The sequence below is a fragment of the Oncorhynchus nerka genome, linkage group LG18 (genome assembly GCF_034236695.1).
Source record: "Oncorhynchus nerka isolate Pitt River linkage group LG18, Oner_Uvic_2.0, whole genome shotgun sequence".
Classification (NCBI taxonomy): Eukaryota; Metazoa; Chordata; class Actinopteri; order Salmoniformes; family Salmonidae; genus Oncorhynchus; species Oncorhynchus nerka.
Window position 1 is genome coordinate 79,878,257 of NC_088413.1, and position 26,296 is coordinate 79,904,552.

The 26,296-nt window shown below is 40.3% G+C and overlaps 1 protein-coding gene across 1 annotated transcript in view; it reads right to left on the reverse strand.

Moving 5' to 3' along the window:
* Nucleotides 1-1,877: 1,877 nt before the first annotated feature.
* si:ch211-67f24.7 (uncharacterized) overlaps nucleotides 1,878-26,296 on the reverse strand; it is a 25,720-nt gene continuing 1,301 nt past the window's right edge. The window contains exons 3-12 of the mRNA XM_065004386.1: nucleotides 26,050-26,186; nucleotides 21,297-21,417; nucleotides 18,801-18,939; nucleotides 16,996-17,100; nucleotides 16,794-16,883; nucleotides 13,718-13,866; nucleotides 12,500-12,613; nucleotides 11,087-11,837; nucleotides 3,039-3,133; nucleotides 1,878-2,967 (exon numbers count right to left, since the gene is read on the reverse strand). Coding sequence (XP_064860458.1) covers nucleotides 2,859-2,967; nucleotides 3,039-3,133; nucleotides 11,087-11,837; nucleotides 12,500-12,613; nucleotides 13,718-13,866; nucleotides 16,794-16,883; nucleotides 16,996-17,100; nucleotides 18,801-18,939; nucleotides 21,297-21,417; nucleotides 26,050-26,186 — 1,810 coding nt within the window. The 3' untranslated portion in view covers nucleotides 1,878-2,858. The remainder of the gene's footprint in view (nucleotides 2,968-3,038; nucleotides 3,134-11,086; nucleotides 11,838-12,499; nucleotides 12,614-13,717; nucleotides 13,867-16,793; nucleotides 16,884-16,995; nucleotides 17,101-18,800; nucleotides 18,940-21,296; nucleotides 21,418-26,049; nucleotides 26,187-26,296) is intronic.

Consider the following 26,296-nt stretch of genomic DNA (forward strand, 5'->3'; position numbering starts at 1 on the left):
CAACAATGCAAAACGTTATGTTTGGCGTAAAAGCAACACAGCTCATCACCCTGAACACACCATCCCCACTGTCAAACATGGTGGTGGCAGCATCATGGTTTGGGCCTGCTTTTCTTCAGCAGGGACAGGGAAGATGGTTAAAATTGATGGGAAGATGGATGGAGTCTGCAAAAGACCTGAGACTGGGACGGAGATTTGTCTTCCAACAAGACAATGATCCAAAACATAAAGCAAAATCTACAATGGAATGGTTCAAAAATAAACATATCCAGGTTTTAGAATGGCCAAGTCAAAGTCCAAACCTGAATCCAATCGAGAATCTGTGGAAAGAACTGAAAACTGCTGTTCACAAATGCTCTCCATCCAACCTCACTGAGCTCGAGCTGTTTTGCAAGGAGGAATGGGAAAAAATGTCAGTCTCTCGATGTGCAAAACTGATAGAGACATACCCCAAGCGACTTACAGCTGTTATCGCAGCAAAAGGTGGCGCTACAAAGTATTAACTTAAGGGGGCTGAATAATTTTGCACGCCCAATTTTTCAGTTTTTGATTTGTTAAAAAAGTTCAAAATATCCAATAAATGTCGTTCCACTTCATGATTGTGTCCCACTTGATTGTGTCCCATACAGTTTTATATCTTTATCTTTGAAGCCTGAAATGTGGCAAAAGGTCGCAAAGTTCAAGGGGGCCGAATACTTTCGCAAGGCACTGTAAGTAGGGGTGTAAATGGTGCAAATGGTAAGTAGGGGTGTAAATGGTAAGTAGGGGTGTAAATCTGCAAATGGTAAGTAGGAGTGTAAATCTGTAAATGGTAAATAGGGGTGTAAATGGTAAGTAGGGGTGTAAATCTGCAAATGGTAAGTAGGAGTGTAAATCTGTAAATGGTAAGTAGGGGTGTAAATCTGCAAATGGTAAGTAGGGGTGTAAATCTGCAAATGGTAAGTAGGGGTGTAAATGGTAAGTAGGAGTGTAAATCTGTAAATGGTAAGTAGGGGTGTAAATCTGTAAATGGTAAGTAGGGGTGTAAATGGTAAGTAGGGGTGTAAATGGTAAGTAATATTCCTAGTCAGTTGGGGATTCCTAGTCAGTTGGAAAGGGGGATTCCTAGTCAGTTGGAAAGGGAAAGAGGGATTCCTAGTCAGTTGGAAAGGGAAAGGGGGATTCCTAGTCAGTTGGAAAGGGAAAGGGGGATTCCTAGTCAGTTGGAAAGGGGGATTCCTAGTCAGTTGGAAAGGGAAAGGGGGATTCCTAGTCTGTTGGAAAGGGGGATTCCTAGTTAGTTGGAAAGGGAAAGGGGGATATCTAGTCAGTTGGAAAGGGAAAGGGGATTCCTAGTCTGTTGGAAAGGGGGATTCCTAGTTAGTTGGAAAGGGGGATTCCTAGTCAGTTGTAAAGGAAAAGGGGATTCCTAGTCTGTTGGAAAGGGGGATTTCTAGTCAGTTGTTCAACAGAACAACTGTCTCATTTAACCCAACCCCTCTGAATCAGAGAGGTGGGGGGGGAGGCTGGCTTAATCAACATCCACGTTTTCAGCGCCCGGGAACAGTGGGTTAACTGCCTTGTTCAGCGGAACAGTGGGTTAACTACCTTGCTCAGGGGAACAGTGGGTTAACTGCCTTGCTCAGGGGAACAGTGGGTTAACTGCCTTGTTCAGGGGAACAGTGGGTTAACTGCCTTGTTCAGGGGAACAGTGGGTTAGCTGCCTTGCTCAGGGGCAGAATGACAAATGTTTACCTTGTCAGCTCGGGGATTCGATCCAGCAACCTTTCGGGTTACTGGCCCAACGCTCTAACAGAAAAATCAATTAAAAAATATATATATTCTGATCACGTCTCCTTTCATGTAGGCCTAAATAATGTAGATTTCCATTAAATGTGTTCATAAAAATCCTCCAAAACGCTGAACTTTATTCAACTATGTGATAAAATATGACGTTAGAATGTGTTATTACAATTTCCTGTAAATTACAGTTTCCTGTAAACAGAGAATTTCCTGTAAATTACAGTTTCCTGTAAACAGAGAATTGGGTGCCATTTGGGACACAGATGTCTTCTCATTTCTCCTGAATGTCTTTTCAGGACCTCTGTGTTGGTCAGAGCGACTGATCTGGAATGAGTCCAAATCGCTTCTGATTTTCAAGTGTTCTTCTTGTTTCAGGATGTTTCGTATCCACTTTATTCTCTTTTAGGGGCACTGTGCTGTTACAGGGATGTCTAGTGTGTAATGCTAAGTCATGCAGGCTGGTCAATCTTTCAGATGATGCTGCAGTGAAGATGGACCCTGCAGTTGGGGGGAAACGACGTCACTGGCCACCCCACCACCATTGTTATTGTTTTTTTGTTGCAGACCTTAGACCGTCTGTGATCAGGATTATCTCTCTCTCTCACACACACACAGTACAATTATCTCTCACACACGCAGTACAAAGTCTCCTGCTCACACAGTACAGTCTCTATTTTTCTCTCTTTCTCTCTCACACACGCAGTACAAAGTCTCTCTCTCTCACGCAGTACTGCAGACCTCATGGGTTGGTCTCTCAAATGATGGTCTCTCTCACACAGTGCTGTTAGTCCTCTGGGTTGGTCTCGTGACAGACCATAAATACTAATCAAGTAGCCAGCATGCAAGAGATTTGGTTGCTGTTCTGATTGCTCGTTTCGTGTCCCACAGTGCTGCAGACCTCTGGGTTAGTCTGTCAGACAGTCTTTCAGATGGTCTATATCTCACACGGCGCTGCAGACTGTTGGGCTGGTCTCTTAGATGAATCCCTCTCTCACACAGGGCTGTAGTCTTCGTCGGTTGATCTCTCAAATAGTGCTGCAAACTTCTAAGTTGGTCTCACAGACAGTCTCCCTCTCTCATACGGTGCTGCAGGGCCCCTCACTGTCCTCCTCACTCTCATCCCACACCGCAACACCCCCCATGGCTCCTGCCTGGACGTGGCCAACTCTCGGCTGGGTTTCGAACCTATGAGACGGGGAATGATACCCTTCTTTTAACCTGTTATTATAATGTTAAAAAGAACCAGTATTCCTTACCTTAGCTTTTTGAAGTTAGGAAATGTCTGCCTCTCAGTGGCTTGAACCGGTCTGAAGCCTTGTGGTGTATTTTCCTTTACGGGTGCTGCATCTTCCTAGTTCACACAGTGTAAAGGGAACAGGATTAGATTTCTCTCCAGTTCACTCAGTGTAAAGGGAACAGGATTAGATTTCTCTCCAGTTCACTCAGTGTAAAGGGAACAGGATTAGATTTCTCTCCAGTTCACTCAGTGTAAAGGGAACAGGATTAGATTTCTCTCCAGTTCACTCAGTGTAAAGGGAACAGGATTAGATGTCTCTCCAGTTCACTCAGTGTAAAGGGAACAGGATTAGATTTCTCTCCAGTTCACTCAGTGTAAAGGGAACAGGATTAGATTTCTCTCCAGTTCACTCAGTGTAAAGGGAACAGGATTAGATTTCTCTCCAGTTCACTCAGTGTAAAGGGAACAGGATTAGATTTCTCTCCAGTTCACTCAGTGTAAAGGGAACAGGATTAGATTTCTCTCCAGTTCACTCAGTGTAAAGGGAACAGGATTAGATTTCTCTCCAGTTCACAGTGGTACGGGAATCAGATTAGATGTCTCCCTTGTTCATGCCGTGATAATAGAACAGGATTAGATATCTACCTAGTTCACACCGTGATAAGGGAATAAGATTAGATGTAGATACTGTAGAGAACATTGTAGCAGAGATCATATCTGTCCTGGTCCCTATTCTTTTTGCAATGACAAGACAAGTAACCACCCTTTGCCTTGATGACAGCTTTACACATTATTGGCATTCTCTTAACCTGCTTCACCTGGAATGCTTTTCCAACAGTCTTGAAGGAGTTCCCACATATACTGAGCACTTGTTGGCTGCTGTTCCTTCACACTGCGGTCCAACTCATCCCAAACCATCTCAGTTGGGTTGATGTCGGGTGATTGTGGAGGCCAGGTCATCTGATGCAGCACTCCATCCATCACTCTCTTTGGTCAAATAGCCCTTACCCACCCTGGAGGTGTGTTGGGTCATTGTCCCGTTGACAAAACAAATGATAGTCCCACTAAGCACAAACCACATAGGATGGCGTATCGCTGCAGAATGCTGTAGTAGCCATGCTGGTTAAGTGTGCCTTGAATTCTAAATAAATCATAGACAGTGTCACCAGCAAAGCATCCGCACACCATCACACCTCCTCCTCCATGCTTCACGGTGGGAACCACACAGGCAGAGGTCATCCATTCACCTACTCTGCGTCTCACAAAGACACCACGGCTGGAACCAAAAATCTCAAATTTGGACTCATCAGACCAAAGGATAGATTTCCACCAGTCTAATGTCAATGGCTCATATTTCTTGGCCCAAGCAAGTCTCTTCTTCTTATTGGTGTCCTTTAGTAGTGGTTTCTTCGCAGCAACTCGACCATGAAGGCCTGATTCATGCAGTCTCCTCTGAACAGTTGATGTTGAGATGTGTGTTACTTGAACTCTGTGAAGCATTTATTTGGGCTGCAATCTGAGGTGCAGTTAACTCTAATGAACTTATCCTTTGCAGCGGAGGTAACTCTGGGTCTTCCTTTCCTGTGGCGGTCCTCATGAGAGAATTTCATCATAGTGTTTGATGGTTTTTGCGACTGCACTTGAATAAATGTTCAAAGTTCTTGAAATGTTCTGTATTGACTGACCTTCGTCTTTCATGATGATGAACTGATAGACTGTCATTTCTCTTTGCTTCTTGGAGCTGTTCTTGCCATAATACGGACTTGGTCTTTTACCAAATAGTCTTCTGTATACCACCCCTACATTCTCACAACACAACTGATTGGCTCAAACACATTAAGAAAGACAAAAATTCCACAAATTAACTTTTAACAAGGCACACCCTGTTAATTTAAATGCATTCCAGGTGACTACCTCAAGAAGCTGGTTGAGAGAATGCCAAGAGTGTGCAAAGCTGTTATCAAGGTAAAGGGTTGCTACTTTGAAGAATCTCAGATTTAAAAAATATTTTGATGTGTTTAACACTTGTTAGGTTACTACATGATTCCATATGTGTTATTTCATAGTTTTGATGTCTTCACTATTATTCTACAATGTAGAAAATAGTAAAAATAAAGAAAAACTTTTGAATGAGTAGTTGTGTTTTAACTTTTGACTGGTACCGTATATATTGATATAATAGTACTGTATATACAGTTGACATTGGAAGTTTACATACACTTTAGCCTGAAGGTACCACGTTCATCTGTACAAACAATAGTACGCAAGTATAAACACCATGGGACCACGCAGCCGTCATACTGCTCAGGAAGGAGACACGTTCTGTTTCCTAGAGATGAACGTACTTTGGTGCGAAAAGTGCAAATCAATCCCAAGAGAAGCAAAGGACCTTGTGAAGTTGCTGGAGGAAACAGGTACAAAAGTATCTATATCCACATTAAAACAAGTCCCTATATCGACATAACCTGAAAGACCGCTCTGCAAGGAAGAAGCCACTTCTCCATTAAAAAAAAGCCATACTATGGTTTGCAGCTGCACATGGAGACAAAGATCGTACTTTTTGGAGAAATGTCCTCTGGTCTGATGAATCAAAAATAGAACTGTTTGGCCATAATGACCATCGTTATGTTTGGAGGGAAAAGGGGGAGTTGAGTCCAAAGTTGTGGCAAAATGGCTTAAGGACAACAAAGTCAAGTGTTGGAGTGGCCATCACAAAGCCCTGACCTCAATTCTATAGAACATTTGTGGGCAGAACTGAAAAAGCGTGTGCGAGCAAGGAGGCCTGCAAACCTGACTCAGTTACACCAGCTCTGTCAGGGGGAATGGGCCAAAATTCACCCAATTTATTGTGGGAAGCTTGTGGAAGGCTACCCAAAACGTTAAGCAGTTTAATGGCAATGCTACCAAATACCAATTAAGTGTATGTAAACTTCTGACCCACTGGGAATGTCATGAAAGAAATAAAAGCTGATTCTCTCTACTATTATTCTGACATTTCACATTCTTAAAATAAAGTGGTTATCCTAACTGACCAAAGACAGGGAATTGTTACTAGGATTAAATGTCAGGAATTGTGAAAAACTAAGTTTAAATGTATTTGGCGAAGGTGTATGTAAACTCCCGAAACTGTATATTGATATAATGGTACTGTATTTGTTGATATAGTGGTACTGTATATATTGATATATTGGTACTGAATATATTGATATAATGGTACTGTATATATTGATATAATGGTACTGTATATATTGATATATTGGTACTGAATATATTTATATATTGATATAATGGTACTGTATATATTGATATAATGGTACTGTATATATTGATATAATGGTACTGTATATATTGATATAATGGTACTGTATATATTGATATATTGGTACTGAATATATTGATATAATGGTACTGTATATATTTATATATTGATATAATGGTACTGTATATATTGATATAATGGTACTGTATATATTGATATATTGGTACTGAATATATTGATATAATGGTACTGTATATATTGATATATTGGTACTGAATATATTGATATAATGGTACTGTATATATTTATATATTGATATAATGGTACTGTATATATTTATATATTGATATATTGGTACTGTATATATTGATATAATGGTACTGTATATATTGATATAATGGTACTGTATATATTGATATATTGGTACTGAATATATTGATATAATGGTACTGTATATATTGATATATTGGTACTGAATATATTGATATAATGGTACTGTATATATTTATATATTGATATAATGGTACTGTATATATTTATATATTGATATAATGTATATATTTATATATTGTACTGTATATATTGATATATTGATATAATGGTACTGAATATATTGATATAATGGTACTGTATATATTGATATAATGGTACTGTATATATTGATATAATGGTACTGTATATATTGATATATTGATATATTGGTACTGAATATATTGATATATTGGTACTGAATATATTGATATAATGGTACTGAATATATTGATATAATGGTACTGTATATATTTATATATTGATATAATGGTACTGTATATATTTATATATTGATATAATGGTACTGTATATATTGATATAATGGTACTGTATATATTGATATAATGGTACTGTATATATTGATATAATGCTACTGAATATATTGATATAATGGTACTGTATATATTGATATATTGATATAATGGTACTGTATATATATATTGATATATTGATATAATGGTACTGTATATATTGATATATTGATATAATGGTACTGAATATATTGATATAATGGTACTGAATATATTGATATAATGGTACTGTATATATTGATATAATGGTACTGTATATATTGATATATTGATATAATGGTACTGTATATATTTATATATTGATATAATGGTACTGTATATATTGATATAATGGTACTGTATATATTGATATAATGGTACTGTATATATTGATATAATGCTACTGAATATATTGATATAATGGTACTGTATATATTGATATATTGATATAATGGTACTGAATATATTGATATATTGATATAATGGTACTGTATATATTGATATATTGATATAATGGTACTGAATATATTGATATAATGGTACTGAATATATTGATATAATGGTACTGTATATATTGATATAATGGTACTGTATATATTGATATATTGATATAATGGTACTGTATATATTATATATTGATATAATGGTACTGTATATATTATATTGATATATATTGATATACTGTATATATTGATATATTGATATAATGGTACTGTATGTATTGATATAACGGTACTGAATATATTTATATAATTATATAATGGTACTGTATGTATTGATATAATGGTACTGAATATATTTATATAATGGTACTGTATATATTGATATATTGGTACTGAATATATTGATATAATGGTACTGTATATATTTATATATTGATATAATGGTACTGTATATATTGATATATTGGTACTGAATATATTGATATAATGGTACTGAATATATTGATATAATGGTACTGTATATATTGATATAATGGTACTGTATATATTGATATAATGGTACTGTATATATTTATATATTGATATAATGGTACTGTATATATTTATATATTGATATATTGGTACTGTATATATTGATATAATGGTACTGTATATATTGATATAATGGTACTGTATATATTGATATATTGATATAATGGTACTGTATATATTTATATATTGATATATTGGTACTGTATATATTGATATAATGGTACTGTATATATTGATATATTGGTACTGAATATATTGATATAATGGTACTGTATATATTTATATATTGATATATTGGTACTGTATATATTGATATAATGGTACTGTATATATTGATATAATGGTACTGTATATATTGATATATTGGTACTGAATATATTGATATAATGGTACTGTATATATTTATATATTGATATAATGGTACTGTATATATTGATATAATGGTACTGTATATATTGATATATTGGTACTGTATATATTGATATATTGGTACTGTATATATTGATATAATGGTACTGTATATATTGATATAATGGTACTGTATATATTGGTACTGAATATATTGGTACTGAATATATTGATATATTGGTACTGAATATATTGATATATTGGTACTGAATATATTGATATAATGGTACTGTATATATTGATATAATGGTACTGTATATATTGATATATTGGTACTGTATATATTGATATAATGGTACTGTATATATTGATATAATGGTACTGTATATATTGATATATTGGTACTGAATATATTGATATAATGGTACTGTATATATTTATATATTGATATAATGGTACTGTATATATTGATATATTGATATAATGGTACTGAATATATTGATATAATGGTACTGTATATATTGATATAATGGTACTGTATATATTGATATATTGATATAATGGTACTGTATATATTTATATATTGGTACTGAATATATTGATATATTGATATAATGGTACTGTATATATTTATATATTGGTACTGAATATATTGATATAATGGTACTGTATATATTGATATAATGGTACTGTATATATTTATATATTGGTACTGAATATATTGATATAATGGTACTGTATATATTGATATAATGGTACTGTATATATTGATATAATGGTACTGAATATATTGATATAATGGTACTGTATATATTGATATATTGATATATTGGTACTGAATATATTGATATAATGGTACTGTATATATTTATATATTGATATAATGGTACTGTATATATTTATATATTGATATAATGGTACTGTATATATTTATATATTGATATACTGGTACTGTATATATTTATATATTGATATAATGGTACTGTATATATTGATATAATGGTACTGTATATATTGATATAATGGTACTGTATATATTGATATATTGATATAATGGTACTGTATATATTTATATATTGATATAATGGTACTGTATATATTTATATATTGATATATTGGTACTGTATATATTGATATAATGGTACTGTATATATTGATATAATGGTACTGTATATATTGATATATTGGTACTGAATATATTGATATAATGGTACTGTATATATTGATATATTGGTACTGAATATATTGATATAATGGTACTGTATATATTTATATATTGATATAATGGTACTGTATATATTTATATATTGATATAATGGTACTGTATATATTGATATATTGATATAATGGTACTGAATATATTGATATAATGGTACTGTATATATTGATATAATGGTACTGTATATATTGATATAATGGTACTGTATATATTGATATATTGATATATTGGTACTGAATATATTGATATATTGGTACTGAATATATTGATATAATGGTACTGAATATATTGATATAATGGTACTGTATATATTTATATATTGATATAATGGTACTGTATATATTTATATATTGATATAATGGTACTGTATATATTGATATAATGGTACTGTATATATTGATATAATGCTACTGAATACATTGATATAATGGTACTGTATATATTGATATATTGATATAATGGTACTGAATATATTGATATATTGATATAATGGTACTGTATATATTGATATATTGATATAATGGTACTGAATATATTGATATAATGGTACTGAATATATTGATATAATGGTACTGTATATATTGATATAATGGTACTGTATATATTGATATAATGGTACTGTATATATTGATATATTGATATAATGGTACTGTATATATTGATATATTGATATAATGGTACTGTATATATTGATATAATGGTACTGTATATATTGATATAATGGTACTGTATATATTGATATATTGATATAATGGTACTGTATGTATTGATATAATGGTACTGAATATATTTATATAATTATATAATGGTACTGTATGTATTGATATAATGGTACTGAATATATTTATATAATGGTACTGTATATATTGATATATTGGTACTGAATATATTGATATAATGGTACTGTATATATTGATATATTGGTACTGAATATATTGATATATTGGTACTGAATATATTGATATAATGGTACTGTATATATTGATATAATGGTACTGTATATATTGATATAATGGTACTGTATATATTTATATATTTATATAATGGTACTGTATATATTGATATAGTGGTACTATATATATGTATATATTTAGTTAAATGTACTGTATAATGGTACTGTATATATTGATATAGTGGTACTATATATATGTATATATTTATTTAAATGTACTGTATAATGGTACTGTATGTGTTTATATAGTGATGTAATATCTGCCAGTTAGCAGACGCTTTCATCCAAAGGGACAGTCATGTGTGCATACATTACTAGACAGGGGTCAGAGTTCAAGTCAAAGGTCAGTGTCGACAACCACAGCACTTTGACTTTTTAAACGTAATTTACGCTTGGGTCGACATGCGTAGCGTTCACCATGAGTGCGATCTCTGGGAGCCCGACAACGTGCCATTGATTGAACACAGCTAGGGTGGATAAAGATGGATAAAGACCTGTTTTGGTGGTTCATCCCAGATGGGTCTGAAGACACAGGTGGGGATGAGAGGAGGTGGTCCCTTAGTGACGTTGATGACTCTGTTCCCATAGGGTCCTGCTGGCCCTGATGTCTGACCCTGTCCCTCCAGGCCCGCTGGTCCTGCCTGGTGTCGTGGACTTCGAGAAGAAGGGTACGGCAGCCTGGGTATCTGCCACCTCAGACAAACCGTCCGTTCTCTGGGCGAATCCCTCAGCGACTGCTGCTGCTGTGTGTACGAGGGCTTCAACAGAACAGGCACCTGACTGTCTGTGTCCTCTTCCTCGTCCTCCTCCTCGGTATTACTCGTTTCCCCCTCCCTCCTCAGGGTCCCGTCTGGGCTACAGGTGGTGACGGAGGAGTAGTCGAACACGGAGGTGTCCCCAACGTCCTCCTCCGTGTCACAGTCATCAGTGCTTCTCTGGACCATGTGAGGACCAGGGGTCTGGGGGCCGTGTCCGTGTACCTTAACCCCCGTAGCCTGGCTAGGAGACTCCTGTCCAGAGTCGCTGTCCCCCCACCCAGGCGGTGCCGTATGGAGGAAGGCGCTGATGTCCCCACCGTAGACCAGTCCGGCCAGGCCGCAGGAGTCATGGAGATGAGACTGGAAGGTCCCCCCTGTCCTGTCTCTGTAACAGTTCTTCTTCCGTACAGTACCGGTAGACCAACGGGCAACAGGCATGCCCTGGCAGCCGGCGGCACAGTTCGATAGACGTGGCTGTTGTTCCTCTCTAGGGAGAGAGAGAGAGAGAGAGAGATCACATGAAATAGCTTCACGTCAATTATAACACCACTTACAGGTAGCAGACAGACACTGTTATCCAGTAACTGCAGAGAGTACACAGTAACTGCAGAGAGTACACAGTAACTGCAGAGAGTACACAGTAACTGCAGAGAGTATGTGCAGACATTTTGTTGCATATGTAGCCGATGAGAAATGGCTAGCTAGTTAGCGGTGGTGCACGCTGGTTGCGTTTCAATCGGTGACGTCACTCGCTCTGAGACCTTGAAAGTAGTGGTTCCCCTTTGCTCTGCAAGGGCCGCGGCTTTTGTGGAGCGATGGGTAACGATGCTTCGAGGGGTGACTGTTGTTGACGTGTGCAGAGCGTCCCTGGTTCACGCCCAGGTCGGGGCGAGGGGACTGACGTAAAGTCTAAACTGTTACACATACTCTGCCATTTCAGCAGCCATTTTGTTGTGTAGTATGCATGCCATTTCAGCAGATGTTTTGTTGCATACTATGCCATTTTAGCAAACATATTTGTGGCATTTTCTATCTGCGACTTTTGACAACGTTTCACTGCTGAACATGACTTTGGTGTATGTTCTGCATTGTGCCTCTAGAGGCCTCTTACCCTCCCAGGGCACCAGATGGCGACAAAAACACACTCACCGTTTCCCAGCAGCATCACGGGACTCCTGTCTGTGTTTCTGTGTGTCCGTGGCAGGGCAGAGCTGGCTTCTGTGATCGCACGACTTGGCACAGGGGCAGGCAGAGCAGCTGCCACTGAAACACAGAGGAACTGCTGAGTGGGGGACGGTCTGGACACTCCAATATGTCGTGCTTCAGGCAGATCTTAAAATAAGCATGACAGTCTATATGACCGCCTGTCTATGTGACCATCTGTCTGATATGACCGTCTGTATGATGATTTAAATCTCTCCCACAGGATCCCGTGATGGATCTTGGATTTGGAGAACATTTTTGGAATTATATATACATTTTATATGGGTGTCTATCTATTTTGTTTCTGAAATGTTTGGCCTGTTTATTGGCTTGTAAACGACTAAATTCCATGATTATTCAGGGAATGGTCTGTTTGACAGGGCCCTGGTCACTATAGGGTTTACTGCTTTAGACCAGGGCCACAGAGACCAACCCATAGGGCCCTGGTCACTATAGGGTTTACTGCTTTAGACCAGGGCCACAGAGACCAACCCATAGAGGCCTGGTCACTATAGGGTTTACTGCTTTAGACCAGGGCCACAGAGACCAACCCATAGGGCCCTGGTCACTATAGGGTTTACTGCTTTAGACCAGGGCCACAGAGACCAACCCATAGAGCCCTGGTCACTATAGGGTTTACTGCTTTAGACCAGGGCCACAGAGACCAACTCATAGGGCCCTGGTCAAAAGGTTGAGCACATAGGGAATATGGTGCCATTTGGGGACACAGCCAGGGAGTGTCTCTTACTAACCTGGGCCACAGAGACCAACCCATAGGGCCCGGGAAACAGCCAGGGAGTGTCTCTTACTAACCTGGGCCCAGGACACAGCCAGGGAGTGTCTCTTACTAACCTAGGCCCGGGACACAGCCAGGGAGTGTCTCTTACTAACCTGGGCCCAGGACACAGCCAGGGAGTGTCTCTTACTAACCTGGGCCCGGGACACAGCCAGGGAGTGTCTCTTACTAACCTGGGCCCAGGACACAGCCAGGGAGTGTCTCTTACTAACCTGGGCCCGGGACACAGCCAGGGAGTGTCTCTTACTAACCTGGGCCCGGGACACAGCCAGGGAGTGTCTCTTACTAACCTGGTCCCAGGACACAGCCAAGGAGTGTCTCTTACTAACCTGGGCCCGGGACATAGCCAGGGAGTGTCTCTTACTAACCTGGGCCCGGCCATTCTTCCTCCGTCTCCCCATCGAACATCGTCCTCCAGGATGAGGTGACAGCGGGAAAGGATGTTCCTCAGGACCCTCTCTGACCCCTGGAGGAGACTGCAGTCTGGGTGATCGCTGTCAGTCCACTGCAACAGACTCTACAGGGGAACAGGATTATACTCAGAGGAACCGATATGTAATATACTAGAGTTGCATTCTGGGTGATCACTGCCTGTAGACAAACACTCTATAGGGGAACAGGATTATACTCAGAGAAACCGATACATACTAGAGTTGCATTCTGGGTGATCACTGCCTGTAGACAAACACTATAGGGGAACAGGTTTATACTCAGAGAAACCGATACATACTAGAGTTGCATTCTGGGTGATCACTGCCTGTAGACAAACACTATAGGGGAACAGGATTATACTCAGAGAAACCGATACATACTAGAGTTGCATTCTGGGTGATCACTGCCTGTAGACAAACACTCTATAGGGGACCAGGTTCCAGTCAGAGAAACCGATACATACTAGAGTTGCATTCTGGGTGATCACTGCCTGTAGACAAACACTCTATAGGGGAACAGGATTATACTCAGAGAAACCGATACATACTAGAGTTGCATTCTGGGTGATCACTGCCTGTAGACAAACACTCTATAGGGGACCAGGATTATACTCAGAGAAACCGATACATACTAGAGTTGCATTCTGGGTGATCACTGCCTGTAGACAAACACTCTATAGGGGAACAGGATTATACTCAGAGAAACCGATACATACTAGAGTTGCATTCTGGGTGATCACTGCCTGTAGACAAACACTCTATAGGGGAACAGGATTATACTCAGAGAAACCGATACATACTAGAGTTGCATTCTGGGTGATCACTGCCTGTAGACAAACACTCTATAGGGGAACAGGATTATACTCAGAGAAACCGATACATACTAGAGTTGCATTCTGGGTGATCACTGCCTGTAGACAAACACTCTATAGGGGAACAGGATTATACTCAGAGAAACCGATACATACTAGAGTTGCATTCTGGGTGATCACTGCCTGTAGACAAACACTCTATAGGGGAACAGGATTATACTCAGAGAAACCGATACATACTAGAGTTGCATTCTGGGTGATCACTGCCTGTAGACAAACACTCTATAGGGGACCAGGATTATACTCAGAGAAACCGATACATACTAGAGTTGCATTCTGGGTGATCACTGCCTGTAGACAAACACTCTATAGGGGAACAGGATTATACTCAGAGAAACCGATACATACTAGAGTTGCATTCTGGGTGATCACTGCCTGTAGACAAACACTCTATAGGGGAACAGGATTATACTCAGAGAAACCGATACATACTAGAGTTGCATTCTGGGTGATCACTGCCTGTAGACAAACACTATAGGGGAACAGGATTATACTCAGAGAAACCGATACATACTAGAGTTGCATTCTGGGTGATCACTGCCTGTAGACAAACACTCTATAGGGGACCAGGTTCCAGTCAGAGAAACCGATACATACTAGAGTTGCATTCTGGGTGATCACTGCCTGTAGACAAACACTCTATAGGGGAACAGGATTATACTCAGAGAAACCGATACATACTAGAGTTGCATTCTGGGTGATCACTGCCTGTAGACAAACACTCTATAGGGGACCAGGATTATACTCAGAGAAACCGATACATACTAGAGTTGCATTCTGGGTGATCACTGCCTGTAGACAAACACTCTATAGGGGAACAGGATTATACTCAGAGAAACCGATACATACTAGAGTTGCATTCTGGGTGATCACTGCCTGTAGACAAACACTCTATAGGGGAACAGGATTATACTCAGAGAAACCGATACATACTAGAGTTGCATTCTGGGTGATCACTGCCTGTAGACAAACACTCTATAGGGGAACAGGATTATACTCAGAGAAACCGATACATACTAGAGTTGCATTCTGGGTGATCACTGCCTGTAGACAAACACTCTATAGGGGAACAGGATTATACTCAGAGAAACCGATACATACTAGAGTTGCATTCTGGGTGATCACTGCCTGTAGACAAACACTCTATAGGGGAACAGGATTATACTCAGAGAAACCGATACATACTAGAGTTGCATTCTGGGTGATCACTGCCTGTAGACAAACACTCTATAGGGGACCAGGATTATACTCAGAGAAACCGATACATACTAGAGTTGCATTCTGGGTGATCACTGCCTGTAGACAAACACTCTATAGGGGAACAGGATTATACTCAGAGAAACCGATACATACTAGAGTTGCATTCTGGGTGATCACTGCCTGTAGACAAACACTCTATAGGGGAACAGGATTATACTCAGAGAAACCGATACATACTAGAGTTGCATTCTGGGTGATCACTGCCTGTAGACAAACACTCTATAGGGGACCAGGATTATACTCAGAGAAACCGATACATACTAGAGTTGCATTCTGGGTGATCACTGCCTGTAGACAAACACTCTATAGGGGAACAGGATTATACTCAGAGAAACCGATACATACTAGAGTTGCATTCTGGGTGATCACTGCCTGTAGACAAACACTCTATAGGGGACCAGGATTATACTCAGAGAAACCGATACATACTAGAGTTGCATTCTGGGTGATCACTGCCTGTAGACAAACACTCTATAGGGGAACAGGATTATACTCAGAGAAACCGATACATACTAGAGTTGCATTCTGGGTGATCACTGCCTGTAGACAAACACTCTATAGGGGACCAGGATTATACTCAGAGAAACCGATACATACTAGAGTTGCATTCTGGGTGATCACTGCCTGTAGACAAACCCTCTAATATAAAAATATATTCCATTTAGCAGATGCTTTTATCCAAAGTGATTTACAGTAGTGTATACATTTTCACATGGTTGACCCCAGTAAGAAATGAACCCATGACCCTGCTGTTACAAGGGCCATGTTCAATTAACTGAGTCATACTTCTTCTTAGTGTCACCTGTCCATTTGAGATGATCCTCACTAGATTGGCTATCATAGAGAGACACTCCAAGAAGGAGAAGGAGAGGTGGACCAACCTGAATGAGGGTTAGGTAGCTGTGGATTCGAGAGACTGGCGCCAACAGCAGAGAGAACAGTTGAACTTCCTCTCTTTCCTTCGTATAGCTCTGTAAACAACGTGAACGTGGAGATATTCAAAACCCCTCACTCACTACCACCAGTTTGAAAGATAAGACCTGTACATTAAAGATCCAGTAACAACCTCTGGGATTTAACTACCTGTGTGCTTTGTATTGTCCCATTGAGCATTATTCTGTTGAATTCTATAGAAAGAAACGTGGCCAGCGCTGTCGTGTATCCGTGGTATATGTCCAAGAAGGATGACTTGAGGAGACAAACAGGAATAGTTGTGATGAGGATATAGATGAAGATGAGATCGATAGATATTGTATTATAATCTCTACAGTTTGAAAGAACAACCAAAAATATTTATATTTATTTATTTGATTTAACCAGGTAAGTCAGTTAAGAACAAATTCTTATTTTACAATGACGGCCTACCAGAAGGCAAAAGGCAACACATAACAACATGGTAGCAACACATAACAACATGGTAGCAACACATAACAACATGGTAGCAACACGTAACAACATGGTAGCAACACGTAACAACATGGTAGCAACACGTAACAACATGGTAGCAACACATAACAACATGGTAGCAATACGTAACAACATGGTAGCAACACGTAACAACATGGTAGCAACACATAACAACATGGTAGCAACACGTAACAACATGGTAGCAACATGTAACAACATGGTAGCAACACGTAACAACGTGGTAGCAACACGTAACAACGTGGTAGCAACACGTAACAACATGGTAGCAACACGTAACAACATGGTAGCAACACAAAACAACATGGTAGCAACACATAACAACATGGTAGCAACACATAACAACATGGTAGCAACACGTAACAACATGGTAGCAACACATAACAACATGGTAGCAACACGTACCAACATGGTAGTAACACGTAACAACATGGTAGCAACAAATAACAACATGGTAGCAACACGTAACAACATGGTAGCAACACATAACAACATGGTAGCAGCACATAACAACATGGTAGCAGCACGTAACAACATGGTAGCAACACATAACATCATGGTAGCAACACATAACAACATGGTAGCAACACATAACAACATGGTAGCAACACGTAACAACATGGTAGCAACACATAACAACATGGTAGCAACACATAACAACATGGTAGCAACACATAACATGGTAGCAACACGTAACAACACATAACAACATGGTAGCAACAAATAACAACATGGTAGCAACACATAACAACATGGTAGCAACACATAACAATATGGTAGCAACACAACATGGTAGAAACACATAACAACATGGTAGCAACACATAACAACATGGTAGCAGCAGAAAACATGGTACAAACATTATTGGGCACAGATTTTGTTCCAGTAGTCTGCTGCCTGTGACTGGAACGAATTGCAAAAATCGCTGAAGTTGGAGACTTTTATCTCCCTCACCAACTTCAAACATCAGCTATCTGAGCAGCTAACCGATCGCTGCAGCTGTACATAGTCTATTGGTAAATAGCCCACCCATTTTCACCTACCTCATCCCCATACTGTTTTTATTTATTTACTTTTCTGCTCTTTTGCACACCAATATCTCTACCTGTACATGACCATCTGATCATTTATCACTCCAGTGTTAATCTGCAAAATTGTAATTATTCGCCTACCTCCTCATGCCTTTTGCACACATTGTATATAGACTCCCCTTTTTTTTCTACTGTGTTATTGACTTGTTAATTGTTTACTCCATGTGTAACTCTGTTGCTGTCTGTTCACACTGCTATGCTTTATCTTGGCCAGGTCGCAGTTGCAAATGAGAACTTGTTCTCAACTAGCCTACCTGGTTAAATAAAGGTGAAATAAAAAAATACAAATAAAAGATAACAGCACGAAGGGCAAGAAGGTAGAGACAACAATACGATAGTCAAGATGGGATTTCTGTTTGTTTCCGTACTTACATCATTGTGGCCTACGAGTTGGACAAAGATGTCTCCCACAAGGCCTTTCCAGTCGTGAGCAGACAACCTCTGCTCCAGAGTGTTTCTGAACAGAAGGTGGCGCTGCAGCAACTCCTCTACAAACTTCAGGTAATTCTGACTAGAGGAGAAAACAGAGAGGAAACAAAGAGAAAACAAGGAGAAAACAAAGAGAAAACAAGGAGAAAACAAGGAGAAAACAAAGAGAAAACAAAGAGAAAACAAAGAGAAAACAAGGAGAAAACAAAGAGAAAACAAAGAGAAAACAAGGAGAAAACAGAGAGAAAACAAAGAGAAAACAAAGAGAAAACAAGGAGAAAACAAAGAGAAAACAAGGAGAAAACAGAGAGAAAACAGAGAGAAAACAGAGAGAAAACAAAGAGAAAACAAGGAGAAAACAAGGAGAAAACAGAGAGAAAACAAGGAGAAAACAGAGAGAAAACAGAGAGAAAACAAGGAGAAAACAGAGAGAAAACAGAGAGAAAACAAAGAGAAAACAAAGAGAAAACAAGGAGAAAACAAAGAGAAAACAAGGAGAAAACAAGAGAGAAAACAAAGAGAAAACAAAGAGAAAACAAAGAGAAAACAAGGAGAAAACAAAGAGAAAACAGACAGAAAACAGAGAGGAAACAAAGAGAAAACAAGGAGAAAACAGACAGAAAACAGAGAGGAAACAGAGAGGAAACAAAGAGAAAACAAAGAGAAAACAGACAGAAAACAGAGAGGAAACAAAGAGAAAACAAGGAGAAAACAGAGAGAAAACAAAGAGAAAACAGACAGAAAACAAGGAGAAAACAAAGAGAAGACAAGGAGAAAACAAGGAGAAAACAAGGAGAAAACAAGGAGAAAACAGAGAGAAAACAAGGAGAAAACAAGGAGAAAACAAGGAGAAAACAAGGAGAAAACAAGAGAAAACAAGGAGAAAACAAGGAGAAAACAAGGAGAAAACAAGGAGAAAACAAAGAGAAAACAAGGAGAAAACAAGGAGAAAACAAGGAGAAAACAAGGAGAAAACAAAGAGAAAACAAAGAGAAAACAGAGAGGAAACAAAGAGAAAACAGAGAGAAAACAAAGAGAAAACAAAGAGAAAACAAGGAGAAAACAAGGAGAAAACAAAGAGAAAACAAGGAGAAAACAAGGAGAAAACAAGGAGAAAACAAAGAGAAAACAAAGAGAAAACAGAGAGAAAACAGAGAGGAAACAGAGAGAAAACAGAGAGGAAACAAAGAGAAAACAAAGAGAAAACAAGGCGAAAACAATGAGGAAACAAAGAGAAAACAGACAGAAAACAGAGAGGAAACAAAGAGAAAACAGAGAGGAAACAAAGAGAAAACAAAGAGGAAACAAAGAGGAAACAGAGAGAAAACAAGGAGAAAACAGAGAGAAAACAGAGAGGAAACAGAGAGAAAACAAGGAGAAAACAGAGAGAAGACAAGGAGAAAACAAGGAAATCCCCAAAGAGTTCGTTTTTAAGGGATGTAGTACTGTCAACATGGCCTGACTATTGATTGACAGGTGTCTGCATCCCAGTGGCCACCACATTGTTTTTTTAGTTGTTTTTGTACTTATACCCCGTTTCTCTACCCAATGTCGTGGTTTCCAATTGGTAGTTACAGTCTTGTCCCGTCGCTGCAACTCCCGTACGGACTCGGGAGAGGCGAAAGTCTAGAGCCGTGCGTCCTCTGAAACACAACCAAGCCGCACTGCTTCTTGACAACACTGCTCACTTAACCCGGAAGCCAGCCGCACCAATGTGTCAGAGGAAACACTGTATACCCGAGGAAACACTGTACACCTGAGGAAACACTGTACACCTGAGGAAACACTGTCCAGCTGGCAACCCAAGTCACCTTGCAGGCTCCCGGCTCGCCAGAAGGAGTCGCTAGAGCGCGGTGGTACAAAGAAATCCTGGCCAGCCAAACCCTCCCACTAACCCGGACGACGCTGGGCAAATTGTGCACCGCCTCATAGGTCTCCCGGTCACGGCCGGCTGTGACACAGCCTGGGATCGACCCTGGGTCTGTAGTGACGCCACTAGCACTGAGATGCAGTGCCTTAGACCGCTGCGCCACTCGGGAGGCTGGCACCCTATTTTCTATAGCTGGAGCCCATAGGGCTAGTGAATAGGGCGCCATTTGGTACACAGCCTACAGATGTAGGATCTTAATTTGATCACTCTGTTACAAGAGACCTTTCCTGCAAAGCAGGAAATGTAAAACTTGCAGTGCATTTGAGGTTTAAAAAGGCTTCTGAAGTTTGTAATTTCCACATTGAAATTTCAGACTACAAAAATTTCCATTAATTATAATCCCCACTGGACTGGGGTAGCATGATAGTTTATAATCCCCATTATAATTCACACTGGACTGGGGTAGCATGATAGCATTGGGTCTGTCCCAAATGGCACACTATTCCTTATACAGTGCACTACTTTTGGGTATATATAGGAAATAGGGTACTAGTTGGGTTTGTCCTTACTATGGCTCCAGGTCCATCTGCAGAGCAGGAGGTGTTCTGTACTTGTCGTAGAGCTGGTTTAAGGTCGACACGTATTCCCATTCTGAGTGGAGAAGCTGCATCGTCACTTGGTGCCTTGCATCTGTGGAAGAGAAGCTGGTGTAAAATTATTGTCGCGCGGCTGTTGTGCCGAAAAAGAGTCAAATATTTTCTGTGACACACATCAGAGTCAAATACTTTCTATAGAACAAACTTCGTCAGGAGGGACAGGAAACCGAAATGAATAATACATGTATGTGTGTTATATTTAAACATAGAGGAGGGAGTATAATGTTGGCAAGCAATAAACATTTCAGAACAATTATAGCTGAACTATTATCCTTACACTTTCAAAAATACTAGCCGAATAAAACATGCGAGAGATCACGACGTTTGGCAGATTTATTTATAGACTAATACAAAAATCAGTAGCGGATTTAGGTACGGGCGACTTGGGGTGAAGGGGGTGTTCGCCCAGGACGCCATACAAGCTAGAACCGACAAAAATACATTTGAAACAAATAGCCAAACCGAAAAATGCAGACAAAAAAATAAAATCTGCTACTAAAATCAGTGAAACGTAGGCTAAACTGACAACGGAGTGAAACGCAGACATCTCAACTAGCAAGCAAGTTGCAGCAATGAAGAACGCAAAGAGGGGAGAATTCTGTCAGGTGGAGATTGTCGGCACAACACCGGTCATCACGACAATATAGGCTTTGGTTGAAGCTCAATGTAAAAGTCTGATCTCCCTACCAACATGATGCCAATGTCGAGGAAAATTTGAACAATCGAGGTCTGAACAAATGTTCTTAACTTTGTATTGAAATATATATGTATATATATATTTACCAAAAAATACATGGGGGATTGGAAATGATGCAGACAATTACATTGATGGAATCTACAATATATCTGCACTATTTAAGCTGATCTCTCCACTAAATTATTATTATTATTTTTTAAATTTTATTAAAATATATATATATATATTAAAGAAATAACACAAGGAAATTACATAACAATAACGAGGCTATATACAGGGGGCACCGGGTCAATTTGCGGGGTTACAGGTAAGTCGAGGTAATTTGTAAAGGGACTATGCATAGATAATAAACAGCGAGTAGTAGCAGTGTAAAAACAAATCGTGTCAATGTAAAAAGTCTGGGTGGCCATTGGATTAATTGTTCAGGGATCTTATGGCTTAGGGGTAGAAGCTGTTTAGAAGCCTCTCGGACCTAGACTTGGTGAAGAAGCCTCTCGGACTTGGCTCTCCGTTACTGCTTGACGTGCGATAGCAGAGAGAACAGTCTATGGCTTGGGTGATTGTCTTAGACAATTATTTGGGGCCTTTCTCTGACACAACCTAGTATGTAGGTTCTGGAAGTCAGGAAGCTTGGCCCCAGTGGTGTACTAGGCCGTACGCACTACCCTCTGTAGCGCCTTATGCCGAGCAGTTGCCATACCAGGCGGTGATGCAACCGGTCAGGATGCTCTCGATGGTGCAGCTGTAGACATTTTTTGAGGATCTGGGGACCCATGCTAAATCTTTTCAGTCTTCCCTGAGTGGGAAAAGGTTTTGCCGTGCCCTCTTCACGACTGTCTTTTAAAAATTGTATAATATGTTTATTATTTTACAATAAAAAAATTAAAAATAAATTAAAAAAGACAGCAATACTAACAATGACATTCATTGTACTGTTGAATGGGATGGCCAATTTAGAGGACAAAACAAAACTTAACTCACACATACACAAAATAAAACTAAATCCTATTAGGTGGTACATGTATAAGAAGACAGCATATAGTCATTACAAGCAGTGTAGTTAAGCCAACAATAGATATTGAGTGGAGTACAGCAGTGAGTAGCAGCATATCGTCAACCCAGTTATGAAGCGGGACAAGACCATTTATCCAGCTTCACGACTGTCTTGGTGTGTTTGGACCATGATGTGGTGTGTTTGGACTTTTCCTGTAGTCCACGATCAGCTCCTTTTTCTTGCTCACATTGTGGGAGAGGTTGTTGTCCTGGCACCACACTGCCAGGTCTCTGATCTCCTCCCTATAGGCTGTCTCGTCGTCGTCGGTGATCAGGTCTACCACCGTTATGTCGTCGGCAAACTTAATGACGGTGTTGGAGTCGTGCCTGGCCATGCAGTCGTGGGTGAACAGGGAATACAGGAGGGGACTAAGCACGCACCCCTGAGGGGCCCCAGTGTTGAGGATCAGCGTGGCAGATGTGTTGTTGAGATGTTTAGTCCCAGGTTCTTTAGCTTAGTGATGAGCTTTGAGGGCACTATGGTGTTGAACACTGAGCTGTAGTCAATGAACAGCATTCTTACATAGGTGTTCCTTTTGTCCAGATGGGGAAGGGGAGTGTGGAGTGCAATAGAGATTGCGTCATCTGTGGATCTGTTGGGGCGGTATGCAAATTGAAGTTGAAAATGTCAGTGAAGACACTTGCCAGTTGGACCACTCATGCTCTAAGTACACGTCCTGGTTATCCATCTGGTCCTACGGCTTTGTGAATGTTGACCTGTTTAAAGGTCTTGCTCACATCGGCTACGGAGAGCGTGATCACACAGTAGTCTGGAACAGCTGATCCTCTCATGCATGCTTCAGTGTTGCTTGCCCCTAAGCAAGCATAAAAGGCATGTAGCTCTTCTGGTAGTCTCGTGTCACTGGGCAGCTCGCTGCTGGGATTCCCTTTGTAGTCCAGAGGTCCCGAGCGCTCTGGAGCAGGTTTTCATCATGGATCTCTCCGTACTTTGTTCCGTTCATCTTTGCCTTGATCCTGACAAGTCTACCAGTCCCTGGCTCTGAAAAACATCCCCACAGCATAATGCTGCCACCACCATGCTTCACCATGGGGATGGTGCCAGGTTTCCTCCAGACGTGACGCTTGGCATTCAGGCCAAAGTGTTCAATCTTGGTTTCATCAGACCAGATAATCTTGTTTCTCATGGTCGGAGAGTCCTTTAGGTGCCTTTTGGCAAACTCCAAGCGGGTTGTCTTTCGTCTGGCCACTCTACCATAAAGGCCTGATTGGTGGAGTGCTGTCGAGATGGTTGTCCTTCTGGAATGTTCTCCCATCTCCACAGAGGAACTCTGGAGCTCTGTCAGAGTGACCATCAGGTTCTTGGTCACCTCCCTGACCAAGGTCCTTCTCCCCCGATTGCTCAGTTTGGCCAGCTCTAGGAAGAGTCCTAAACTTCTTCCATTTAAGAATGATGGAGTCCACTGTGTTCTTGAGAACCTTCAATGCTGCAGAAATGTTTTGGTACCTTTCTCCAGATCTGTCCCTCGACACAATCCTGTCCTGAGCTCTAAGGACAATTCCTTCGACCTCATGGCTTGGTTTTTTGCTCTGACATGCACTGTATTAATGGTAATAGTTTGTTCAAAAACGGTTTAGAGCTGTTAGAAGGCAAATGTCAGCAGGGTTTAAACCAGCAACCCTTGTAGTTATGCCAGCACACCACCAGTGCCATTAAGGCCCAGACCTTTTTGTCAGAGGCCAAATTATAGGTTACAATAGCACTGCCAATAGCAAACTTTTGATGGATGAAAACAAGTCTTTGCATGTGGAAATGTACGATGCACTTTTAACAGAACATTACCTGCCAGAGTAAAAACCATGGAATTTAAAAACAAAACAAAAAAATGTTTTAAGTGAGAAGTAGGCATTGGTCTGAAGCTGGAAAATAAAGGAAATTCACGAGCACCACAATGCCTACTCCACCCATGCTCCACCAAGGTTTTCTAGCACCACAATGCCTACTTCATCCATGCTCCACCAAGGTTTTCCAGCACACAGCTTTGACCAACTACAGTAGTTATGTTGGTATTGTACTTCAAACTATGTATAGGTAGGTTGCTTACGATTCAAACCTTCTCCAACAGCCTGTGATAGTTAGGATTCAAACCTTCTCCAAATCCCTGTGAAGGTTAGGATCCCGTTCCTGCTCCTCGCACTCGCCCTGAGGTGCGTGTCCCCAGCCCGGCACCACCAGTGCCGGCACCACACATCAGACCTCCAGTGCGCCTCCACAGTCCTGTAAATCCGGGGCCTCCAGCGATGGTCCCCAGTCCAGGGTTCCCAGCCTGAGGTCTCCAGCGACGATCCCCAGTCCGGGGCCTCCAGCGACGGTCCCCAGTCTGAGGCCTCTAGCGACGATCCCCAGTCCGAGGCCTCCACCGACGATCCCCAGTCTGAGGCCTCCACCGACGATCCCCAGTCCGAGGCCTCCAGCGACGATCCCCAGTCCAGGGTTCCCAGCCTGAGGTCTCCAGCGACGATCCCCAGTCCGGGGTCTCCAGCGACGGTCCCCAGTCCGAGGCCTCCAGCGACAATCCCCAGTCCGGAACCTCCAGCGACGATCCCCAGTCCGGGGTCTCCAGCGACGGTCCCCAGTCCGGGGCCTTCAGCGATGGTCCCCAGGCCAGGGTTCCCAGCCCGAGGTTGGGGATCATATTTATGCAGCCCTGTTTCCCACTTTCTGGTGTGGGATCTTGTCTATGTATAGTTGCCTTTCTGCACTATTTGTACAGCTTCACCTTTCGTTTGGTTGTTTGTTGTTTTGGTGAGTTTCAGTTTATTAAAATGATGTGGAACTCTACTCACGCTGCACCTTGGTCTAAAGACATTATGACGAACGTGACATGCAGCCCCTTGTTTGGGGAACGTTGAGTAAAGGATTTACAGAAAGAGTGTATTTGTACAGTGTGGACCTACCTGTCCCCTCATACATCCCTGCCTTGAGCCCCTGTAGGTAGCAGTGGAGCAGGACTCTGCCCCGGTTCGAAGAGGAGGATGTGCTGCTGGCACTGCACTCACAGTGGCTCCTCCCATTCACCACAAGACCTGTATCACTACCAGAGAGTACAGACCAGAGTACAGACCAGAGTACAGACCAGAGAGTACAGACCAGAGAGTACAGACCAGAGAGTACAGACCAGAGAGTACAGACATGTATCACTAC